This window comes from Pongo abelii, chromosome 3, assembly GCF_028885655.2.
Source record: "Pongo abelii isolate AG06213 chromosome 3, NHGRI_mPonAbe1-v2.0_pri, whole genome shotgun sequence".
Lineage (NCBI taxonomy): Eukaryota > Metazoa > Chordata > Mammalia > Primates > Hominidae > Pongo > Pongo abelii.
Window position 1 is genome coordinate 106153524 of NC_071988.2, and position 12421 is coordinate 106165944.

A 12421-nucleotide genomic window follows, 5' to 3' on the forward strand; every position below is an offset into this window, starting at 1 on the left:
CAATACTGGGATCTGTAACTGAGGACCAGGTATAGTAGCTAAAACTTTTATCCAACTCTCTAACACAGATAAACTCTTTAATGCTAGAAATGGCAACAAGCAAATACAGGGATACTGTCAATGGCTGGTTTGCATATCAAGTTAATGACGCTTCTCTGAAATTTTTGTGCTGATATAAAGAGAGCTTTCCACTATGGAATTAAAGTAGTCTTGAAATTAGGTACGTTACCTTCAATGTGAGTCTGTTAACTAAAATTACTGATGAAAAGTGTTTTATAGGGGTAAATTATTATAATAAATATATAATTAAGTACAGTATAAGAGATAAAGAACTTAAGTTGCTTTTTCTTGCTGAAGCAGCTTAATGGGATGAAGGACACTTCCATTAATTGCTGTGTCATAACATCTCAGCTTCAGATCCTATTCATTATTCTATATATTAAACAGCAGTTCTTGGTGATGTTAATAGCACAATTGTGAAGACCAACATATGAGCTAGAGTTGATTTCACAGTATTGTGACTATTGACAGGGACAGTGATGATGATGATGTAAATCAATTAATAATAAATTTCCTATTGCTCAACTCTAGAAGCTGAGGGCATTTTTATTTTTAATGACACTAAAATTAATGAAGGAGCAACGTACTAGAGAATCTACAAACCCATTTCAAATGCAATCATGTAAACAAATAAATCAACGACTATTCCACAAGGTGCATTTTAGAGTTTATCATAGTGAAACACAATGTCACAATAAAATATCATCATCATCATCAAGGAAGGAAATATATTCAAAGATACTGCTGGTTTCAGTGCTTTTCAAACTTTAATTCACACACAAGGACAAACTTTGTCTTTGTTACTTCTTTCAAGTGATCGCCGTAAAATGGATAACCGCCTATAATCCCAGCATTTTGGGAGGCCGAGGCATGAGGATCACCTGAGGTCAGGAGTTTGAGACCAGCCTGGCCAACATAATGAAACCCCATCTTTACTAAAAAAAAATTAGCCACGTGTGGTGGCACGCGCCTGTAGTCCCAGCTATTTGGGAGGCTGAGGCAGGAGAATTGCTCATACCCAGGAGGTGGAGGTTAAGGTGAGCTGAGATCGCGCCGCTGCACTCCAGCCTGGGCGACAGAGCGAGACACTGTCTTAAAAAAGGAAAAACAATAAAAATAAAATAAAATAAAATAAAATGAATACTATCTTTTAGAAGGTCAATTTTCAGAGCTTGCGAACTGAGTTCTGTACAAAGTAACAAGCAGGATTTATTCTCATTCAGAAAAAGGGAGTTTCACTTGTTTCTTTACTTGATAATCAACTCTTTTTTTGTATTCTAAATACTATCACAATCTACAGTAATGTTTATGTAGTCATTCATTCAAGAAACAATAAACTAAATACCTACTATCATTATCAGGGACTAATCTGGGTGATATGAAAACAAAGAAAAAAAACAATTCTAGCTCTAAAGAATGTAAGTCTTCTGGACTAAATTACAACAACAGCAATGAAGTGACAAAATAGTGTGTTCACCATTATTTAAGAATCCTTCAACTGGTTCCTTTATTATGAAAAAGCACCTAGCAATCTGGCTTAAGCTCTTGCATATTCAGCAACTTCTTTAGTACCTATAAGCCCTCATTTCTATTCTTCTCTAAGAAAATGGTTTAAGAATTGGCCACATGAGTCTAACATATTATTCAAATGGGTACTGAATATCAACTTAAAATTAAGAAAGTAATTTTAAAAATACCCCTGTAACACACAGACACACACACACACACACACACACACCCCAAACTACTACCTTATAAAGCAGGTAGATTTACAAGTGCACATACACTTACCTTTACAGTGTTAACAAGCTGTCCATCAATATAGAGGGCTGCAGTACTGTTTTTCAACATGCCTTTGCTCATTACCAGGACCAAATGATGCCACTGTCCCTCAATGATAAGCTCTCCACATCGAAAGCGAGCACAGCATGGGAGAATTTCATAAAATGAGGACTCTTCACTAAAATCATCAACTGAAATAAAGGGGGGAAGACATAAAAAACTTTTTCCAACACCATCCCTATTCAAATTATTCATATCTAGATCAGCATGTTTTGACTTTATGTTAAAACAAGATAATGATGCAGACTATTTGAGTAATAATACAACTCTGGAAAAAAAAAATGATAATGTGGGCTGGGCACGGTGGCTCACACCTGTAATGTCAGCCCTTTGGGAGGCTGAGGTGGGCGGATCACCTGAAGTCAGGAGTTCGAGACCAGCCTGGCCAACATGGTGAAACCCCATCTCTACTAAAAACACAAAAATTAGCCAGGTATGGTGGCGCACGTCTGTAGTCCCAGCTACTCGGGAGGCTGAGCCAGGAGAAACGCTTGAACCTGGGAGGCAGAGTTTGCAGTGCTGAGATTGCACCACTGTACTCCAGCCTGGGTGACAGAGCGAGACTCCATCTAAAAAAAAAATGAGTAAATAAAAATAAAAATATAATGCAGACAGAAGATACCTCACTCATGCAATACCCTTACCTGCAGTAAAGTGAAACCTAGAATGTATTTTTGCTCTCTTCTGCTCAACAAATATAGGTATAATCACATAAAGTTACAATGAACAAAAGTTAGCTAATGTAGTAAAAAATACACAAAAATAAAGAGACAATAACATTATGATAAACACTAAAAAGAGACTAGTTGACACCCAAAACAAAAATAAACAAGTGGGACTATCTCAAACTGAAAAGCTTTTGAATAGCAAAGGAAACAACAGAGTGAAAAGGCAATCTATGGAATGGGAGAAAAATATTTGCTAACTATGTATTTCATAAGGGAGTAATGTCAAAAATACATAAGGAACTACTAGAACTCAATAGTAAAGAAACTAATAATCAATTAAAAATGAGCTAAGAACTTGAATAGACATTTCTCCAAAGAAGGCACATAAATGGCAGACAGGTATATGAAAAATGCTCAATGTCACTAATCATCAGGCAAATGCAAACCATAAGCACAATGGCATATCACCTCACACCTGTCAGAATGGCTATTATCAAAAAAAAAAAAAAACACAAGTGTTGGCAAGAATGTGGAGAAACTGGAACCCTTGTGCACTGTTGGTGGGAATGTAAAATGCTACAGCTGCTATGGAAAACAGTACACACATTTCTCAAAACACTGAAAACAGAACTAACATATAATCCAGCAATACCATATCTGGGTACTTATTTAAAATCACTCAAATCAGGACTTCGAAGAGCTATCAGTACTCTCCTGGACAGATGAATAGATAAAGAAAATGTGGTACATATATACAATGGAATAATATTTAGCCTCAAAGAAGAAAATTTTGCAATATCTGACAACATAGATGAAGCTTAAGGACATTATGCTAAATGAAATAGCCAGTCATAGAAAGACATATACTGCATGACTCCACTTATACGAGGTATTTAAAATAGCCAAATTCAGAGAAACAACAAATGAAATGTTGGTTGCCAAGGGCTCGAGGGAGGGGCAAATGGGGAGTTACTAATCAAATGGCAGGAAGTTTCAGTGAAGCAAGAGGAAAAAAAGCTTGAGATTTGCTCTACAACACTGCAACTATAGTCAACAATAATGTTGTTGTATAACAATAATGTTGTATAACAACAATAATGTGTTGTAACTTTTTGACATTGATTTGGTTACAGTATGGGTTAGAAAAAGAATCAAGAAAAATGTAAAGTTTATTCTTGCTATATGCTATGCTGAACGATACAAGAGGACAACTATCTATTATTAGTGGCTGTACTGTGCATAATAAAAGGTAGTAAGAAGGAGATGATTTACAGCATAGACTAGGTATTTGTTGATCCAAGTTTCCTGCTTCATCAGACAACTTTGTCCCATGTATATAAATATATTCTGATTTGCTACCATTCTACAATTACTTCCTGACTCCAATCTGGCTCCTTTTTGCTACCCTATATGTTACCAGACCATGCTAAGAAATAATGGTTTCATATTAATTTAGTTTTATTGTTAAGCTAAATAAAAATTAATTTACCTTTTATCAGTACTTAACAAATGGCAAGACAGCAGTGGAAAACCAGATTTTAAATACTCATTAAAAAAAAAATTAAGAAGAGCTAACCTGTAACCATATAATTTAAAGCAGATCCAGTATTTTTCACTGCATGTACAAACAAGTAAATATACTGAAAGTAAAATTTATGTGATATGAAGAAGAAAATGCAAATAAAATATTAATTTCTATTTTTGGAATCTTAAAATATCTGCACATACTTAAATACCAAGATTATATTTTAGAATGGCAATTCAGAATATATGTCTGTTGATAAGACTATTACACAGGTAAAAATCTTATCCATGAGGTGACTTGATATAGGAACTGAATAAACTAGGCAGAAAGCAGGGTCCTAAAGCCTTGAAAGGTCTAGTGTTATGGACCAATGGAGGTGAAAGTAAATATGAACATACGGGTGAAACAAGGAACTTGTCCCTCTTCCTCCCCTGGTTCGTAGACTATAAGTCTTCTCAAGTATTGAAGAAGATATTCCTTACAAACATTTGTGAGAGTTTCACTTTCTGACTTAGGTTTGAACTAAGACATTTCCAGCACTGAGTGGTGTGTCAGGATATCTCAGTGAGCCAACTGGTTTATAACACCTCTTAATTTCCTAGGCATCTTAATGGGTTACAGCTGTTGGGAGAATGAATCCTGTCAATACTAATGCATATGTTACCGTCATTTCTAATCATATATGGACTACAGCAGCCTGGCAAATTACATTTAGTAATAAAAATGAGATAAGAGTTAGAAAATATTTTCCTAGTTTATAGATTTATCTCCAGATCCACTCCTTAACTTTTCCATTAAATTCTAGGGTGTCTTCAAATTCCCCATTATTATTCACTTTTCTTGTTGTTTCTTCCTCAGGCCATTCATTTCCTCTATTCATGCATTTATAAGTTTACATAATATCTGCATGCCTAATACATTCTAGGTACTGCGTTAGATGACAGGGCAGCTTAGATTACAAAGATAAGCAGACAAAAACAAATTAAAAATTAAAATCTATGAAGTCTAGATAAGAGATGAAGATTATTAAACAAGCGCTATGGAAGTGGGCACAGGGAGGAAGGGAAGATTTCAGAAATATTAGGGAGGCATATTACAGTAAGACTTAGTAGAAGGGGTGGTATTTTCAAGTTGACTCAAGGTTTCTAATTGGGCTAACTGGCAGTGGTTGTGTCATTTATCAACACAGGAAAACAGAAAGAGATGTAGGTTTTTCGTTTTTGTTTGAAACTGGGTGTCTCTCCTAGGCTGGAGTGCCGTGGCACCTTCACAGCTCACTGTAACCTCAAACTCATGGGCTTCACCAATCCTACACCACCTCAGCCTCCTAAAGGAGATGTAGGTTTTATAAAGAAGAAATATTAGAATCTGAGATGTTTATTGGAATACTGTTCATATGGAGATGTCTAATATGCAGCTGGAAATATGAGGACATAGCTTGGGACATAGACAAATGAAAAAAAAACTTTGACTTCACAGTCCTTGACATAAAAAGACTTAAAGCAATACTAGTTCATGATTTTTTCCCATGAAGAGCTGGTCAAGTACAAAGATCAAAGGTGAAACACTGGAGAATACTACTTCTGAGGGGCAGACAGAAGAGAAAGCGATTGAAGGAAATTGCAAAACAAAGATCAGAGAAATAGTGAGTATTCTAGAATGCAAGATTGCAGGTAGTTTTAATTAGGACGAATTAGTCAACAGGACCAAATACTACTAAGGGGCAAATAAAGCGTCATAACAAGAATTTTAAAGTACTAACTATATTGATGCCTAGCTCTGTGCTAGGTACCATGAGGAATACTACAACCTTACAATCTAATTAAAAGACTAACATTCATATTATATTAATATTTATTGAACACCAACCACATGTCAATTAATATGTGATATTATTTTACTTAATTAAAAGAACAAAATTAAATGATCGAAAAAATCACATTTATACAAAATGCTTATATTCTTGAGCAAAGAAAATTGAGTAAATTGAGATTTATATTTTAAGTTATTTATCATTTAGCAGGATCTTCATGAATGCCTTGAGTTTGGAGTTCTACTATACAGCACTGTAAAGTCATGGCATGTTGGAGAAAACTAGGGAATTAGAATTATAAAATAGTATGTATTACATCTTGAAGGTAAGTGATGGATAAGGTAATTGAAATGTTATTGTGTCTAGCACAGTGTGGCACATATGGCAGGCAGGTGCTCAATGAATATTAATTAGTTAAGCAGAATTCACAGCCAATGATAATCCTTACCAAAATACATCAAACAAGCAACCTGCTTTCCTAGGAAAAGCTGTGATTTCTTGGCAAATAGAGATTAGTCCTTATTAGGTACTCACTCCGTCCACTGTTTTGTAAGTCTCTTTTGAAAGTGCCTTAAAATTCACTGGTAAGCAATATTCAATGTTTTATGTAACTTGTTCTACGCTATAATAATTTAAGCTGAAAAGTTATTATTAGCTGGACTTTTAAAATAAATACAAAAATGAAGTTTTAATACTTCCATAATCAAAAGAAGAAAACAAAAAAACCAAATACTGACCATAATTTTGGAGGAGTTCCTCTTTGGTGGAAACAATCAGAGATCGGTCTTTTGCTGATAGAACTATTGCAAGGCACACGTAATGTTGCTCAGAAGAATTTGCTCGGCGCACAACAGTAAGAAGTCTGACGGGGTGGTTATTTGGAGGAGAACTAAAACGTTCAATACAAAACCAGCTAGAGTAACTTAAGCCAGAGGGAGGAGGGAAGAATCTTTCACCTACAGTAAAAATTAAAAAAAAAAAGTTTGTGTTGATTAATATTTATAGTTTTTAAAAGATGCCAACAAAAGCATATAAACTCTAAATTATATATAATCTACTGGAAAAAAAATCTCATAAGCAGAAAGAAAATATTACTTACCAGAACCAATGCCACTGACCACAGCCCCATCAATAAGACCTGTTGTGACGGTATTATTTGTAGGAGCATTATGAGGGGCCAAACTGGGCAAAAAAAGACATCTATTAAAGAAAAGACAACATACATATTAGAGATCAGTGACTCCTTCTCTTAACACTGTGCACTTACCACAGTGAAATAACTGCCAGTGTTTAATGGTGACTAGAGAAAAGATCATGGAATAAATGTGGATGCCTCGCAAAGCCCTTCCCTTCTTTTAATTATGTAAGGGTATCAAAAGACATAATTTTAAAATCTCCCAAAATAACATTTTTAATTTAAATTAAAAAAAATTAAGATACAAAATGCATATGGCAACATACTCTAACGTATAAACCCAATCAAGACATTAGAACAATTTCATCACTGAAGGAAAACTCCCATGTGCCCCTTACTGTCACTCTCTTGTTACCACTGATTGCTTCTGACTATTCCCAATTGTGTTTTAATCTATTGTTTGATAATGACCCATGATAATATTCTTAAAACACAGAGGTTTCAATCAATATAAGAATCCCACAAACAACTAGTATAGACAAAAATTATGAATTAACACTCTAAGCCTGGGCACAGTGGCTCACGCCTATAATCCTAGCATGTTGGGAGGCTAAGGTGGGCAGATCACTTGAGGTCGGGAGTTCGAGACCAGCCTGGCCACTATGGCGAAACCCCATCTCTACTAAAAATACAAAAATCAGCCAGGTGTGGTGGCGTGCGCCTGTAATCCCAGCTACTTGGGAGGCTGAGGCAGGAAAAATGCTTGAACCTGGGAGGCGGAGGTTGCAGTGAGCCAAGATCGCGCCACTGCACTCCAGCCTGGGCGACAGGGCAAGACTCTGACTCAAAAGGAAAAAAACAAAACAAAACTCTAATAGCTAACAGATCTAGCTATCAGATCTATTAGCATTTGTGTCTATTTTAGGCTGTTGAACTTCATGAATTCTTTCAGATTTTTTAGATTCATTATTGCCGTTTCTGTTACTATAATCTTTTCTAACACTTGAAATAATTTATTCATTTGAAGTGACAGTCACTGAATGTTTATAATGTATAAATTATTACACTAGGTAATTTGAAAGATAGATGATGATAAACCCAAAGAGTTTTCAACCTAATTTTAATTTATATATTATCTATACATTTATATTTATTATATTAGATGTTGGCAGACTTTTTCTGGAAAAGGCCAAATCATAAATATTTTATGCTTTGTGAACCAGGCAGTCTCCATCATGACTACTCAACTCTGACACTCCAGCACAAAAGCAGCCATAGGAAATATAAATGAGTGTGGCTGTTTTCCAATAAAACTTCATTTACAAAAAAAAAAAAAAAAAAAAATTTGCAAAAGTGTTACTAACAAAACAGATTTGGTCCATGGGCCTAAGATTTTGGATTCCTATGTCATATCAATTTATTTAGTATAACAAACAAAAATAATTAAATGTAGTAATCTTAAAATAGCATGCTCAAAAAACTCAATAATTAAAAAATATTAAGTATGGTAAAATATATTTTAATTAAGTATATTTAAAACCAAAGATTTGTAAAGGCAAGTATGAGGCATAAAATCATAAAGGTTGGCTTCCTTGCAAATTTCTTACCCAAACCCTTCAAGTGATGTGTCAAATTCAACAAAAGCTGGAGTAACTGATGACCCATGAAGTCTGATGTCATGTGGGGTTGTCATGGAGACCAGACACTTCACCCTGGTCAGGGGTACAGTACTTCCTTCCGCAGATTTTACCAGGCTCTTGCTTATCCGGTAATGGTTATCTTCATGTACGCTAAAAACATTATCAGTACCCAGACCTTCCAGAGATGTGATCATACTACCTGTAAGTCAAGGAAATCTCTTGGGAAAATGTCATATGGAATTTCAAAATAACTTTACAAGGCTGATTTATTTGTAAATACCACTTCAGTTTCAATAGACAATAATTTTCTTTTTAAGTGCCAAGATCATTATCCAGTTTTAATGTACATTTATTTTTAAACTTAACAGCATGCCTTTCCTTTTTTACTAAAGCAATATGCACACTGCAGAAATGCTGGAAACTAGAGTATAAATAAAAATAAACATCTCAAATAATTGTCATCAAAGCCACTGATACAATGTAATTTAATTGTAAATCTCAGTTAATAGTTTACAAATCAGGAAATACTTTTATTTCATAAAACTATGATTTATTAATTCTCTTTGAGGGAAAAATAAACAATTTTAGAGCATTAAAATGAAAAGAAATAGGTCATCTTTATTATAAAACAAATTAGAGATAAATGGCAGAAACTTGCTTCCCCCATTTTTTCCCCATTATTAATTCTTTCCTTACAATTATTAGAACTAAATGCACGATCGTAAAAGTACTTTAATTTAAAGATTCCCATATTTATAAAAAGGGTAACAATTTCAAGAAAAAAAAGACAAATTCTAAACAGATTGTCATTATCTCTCCAGGGACACATTACAAATGTAATGAAGAAAATATTCTCTCTCAAAATAAACTACATGAGTATAGGAAACTGTTTTCCTCTTAAATGTGCTGGATATTCAGGCAACTACAAAGATATTTCAAATATTATCTTAGGGAAAGGAACTATTTTTGTTTCTACTCGTAGCAAAGGAAATCACAACTCAATTCTTATTTATTTATTTATTTATTTTTTGAGACGGAGTCTTGCTCTGTCACCCAGGCTGGAGTGCAGTGGCGCGATCTCGGTTCACTGCAAGCTCCGCCTCCCGGGTTCACACCATTCTCCTGCCTCAGCCTCCCGAGTAGCTGGGACTACAGGCACCCGCCACGGCGCCCGGCTAATTTTTTTTGTATTTTTTAGTAGAGACGGGGTTTCACCGTGGTCTCGATCTCCTGACCTCGTGATCCGCCCGCCTCGGCCTCCCAAAGTGCTGGGATTACAGGCGTGAGCCACCGCGCCCAGCCTGTTTCTCTATTTAAATAATAAACCCTTCTCTTTCTTTGCTTTCACAAACTTCTTGAAATAATATTCAGCCCCTACATGATTTTCATTCATAAAATAAATCAAAAAAGGGAATTTCAAAAGTCAACTTACTTCTCATTTCTGGTTCGTAACTCAGTGAACTTGGTTTGTGGACCCTATATTGTTTTAGCAATTTTTTGTCCCAGGCACCACAATTTAAAGGACTTGCCAAACGTAAAAACTCCCTAAGAAAGAGACAAAGCAAAGTTATTCCTTGATTGAGATTATTATATAATCCATAAACCAAATATTCCGAACAGGAATTTAATAAATTCCAACAGACTAATTACAATAAAAAAATGCAAAGTATAATAAAACAATATAGTGTTAGTTTTACATTTAATCACCATATAGCTATATATCTGACACATATTTTTTAAAATGTTTTTTAGACAGTTATTCCTTGATTGAGAATATTATAATTCATAAACCAAACATTTTCAAAAAAGGAATTTAATAAATTCCAACAGACTAATTACAATACAAAAAATGCAAGTATAGTAAAACATATACAGTGTTAGTTTTACATCTAATCACCATATAGCTATATATCTGCTACACATTTTTATAAATTCATTTTTTAGAAGTTAATAATATTTAAGAAGAACCCCAACTCAAATATTTCTAAAACCAAACTCATCACCTTATAATCAAACCCAGGGCATTTCTTATGTTCTGCATCTCACTGAAATGTGTTTTTGTTCCTTCTCCTTTCTTTAACTTTCCATATTCAGAAAATCCTGCTATTTCTACTCATAAAAATATGGAATCTGCTCTTTTCTCTCATTCTTGCTGCTATCACCCAGACCATATTATTTTACTATTCCTAAAACAGAGTCTTAATTACCTCCTGTGACACCAATATTGCCCCAACTCAATCCATTCCTCACTATAGTCAGTATCTCACAGAACTTAAATCTACACAGTGTCACTCTATTGCTTAAGACTCTACCATGGCTGTCCATTTCTCGTAGTTGAAAACACAAAACAGCTAGCATTCAGGACCATACATGAGATGATTTCTACTGTACTCTCCAGCTTCACTGCTCCCCCATCTTTCCCCCAATCATAAATTCCACTTAAGACATACATAAAACTTCTGACTGCCTAAGAATGCTGTACTCCTTCTCTACCCTGGACCACCATATTTGTTTTTCTTGTTGGGGAAAAAATTCTTGCCCTTACTTTTTCACCCGATTAACTCTCTTCCATACTTTAGACTTTTTTATTTATCATCATTTTTTTTTGTGTGTGAGACATGCTCTTGCTCTGTCACCCAGACTGGAGTGCAGTGGTGTGATCATAGCTCACCGCAATCTCAAACTCTTGGGCCCAAGAGATCCTTCGGCCTCAGTCTCCCAAGTAACAAGGACTACAGGCACACACCACCATGCTAGTTAAAGTATATATATATATATATTTTGTAGAAACAGGGTCTCACTATGTTATTCAGGCTTATTTCAAACTCCTGACCTCAAGTAATCCTCCTGCGTTGGCCTCCCAAAGTGTTGGGATTACAGGCATGAGCCACACTGCCCGGCTTCATACTTTATTTCATTAACTGTCATTTCCTCCAGGAAGCCTGCTTTGAGTCACACTTCCAAAAGTCTCTGCCCCTATATAAACTCTGTAACACTGCTATTACGAACTTAATAAACAATATTTTCATTTCCTGCTTATCTGCATGTATTCTTTACTAGACTATACATTTTTTAAGAGCATGAACCCTCCATAACCTGTCATTTATAACATCATGTTAAAAAAAAAAAAGAAGAATACTCCAAATTTTCAACTCCCTACAGCAGGAAACAAAAAAGGCTTACAAGTTAGGTTTGCCAGTTTTTCATGTAGAACGTTAGACACAATTAGTTTATAATCTATGGCTTTTAAGTAGCAAAGTACTTGTACCATCATTTGACTTCTTTTTTTCTGAGAACTCACTAATTGTGAAAACTGAACATACCCAATGGTTGATTTTCATTGCTTATTCTATTTATCTAACTATGCAATATAAGTTATCTGGTAAAATAGTGGCATTAGGTATGGGACAATGTCTCTCTCTCTCTCTCTGTGTTTCTCTACTTTTAAAGTAGCAGATTACTAAAAAGGATCAGGAGAAAATCTCAATGCTATTTTCAAAACTTTAGGACGGTGAGTACAACTACAAGATAATGGATGAAGTGAGTAGGTCCATCTCACTCATCTTGGCATTATAAAGGCTGTGAACGCAGCCTGATACAACACCATTTAACAAATGTTTACTGCATAAAAGTTTCTTAATCCACAATCAGTTTGGAGTCAGTTTTAAAAACTTACAAATAAATTTCAACCATTTTTAAGAAAGCTCCTAAAAGTTTTACAAAAGAGGAGTACTCTAA

At 34.8% G+C, this 12421-nt stretch overlaps 1 protein-coding gene across 10 annotated transcripts in view; it reads right to left on the reverse strand.

Moving 5' to 3' along the window:
- Positions 1-12421, reverse strand: part of WDFY3 (WD repeat and FYVE domain containing 3) — a 304455-nt gene that overhangs the window by 115730 nt on the left and 176304 nt on the right. For all 10 annotated transcript variants that reach the window (XM_054554129.2, XM_054554132.2, XM_054554131.2 and 7 more), the window contains 5 exons: positions 10116-10228; positions 8651-8882; positions 7008-7108; positions 6646-6864; positions 1852-2033 (listed from right to left, as the gene is read on the reverse strand). In XM_054554129.2, coding sequence (XP_054410104.1) covers positions 1852-2033; positions 6646-6864; positions 7008-7108; positions 8651-8882; positions 10116-10228 — 847 coding nt within the window. The remainder of the gene's footprint in view (positions 1-1851; positions 2034-6645; positions 6865-7007; positions 7109-8650; positions 8883-10115; positions 10229-12421) is intronic.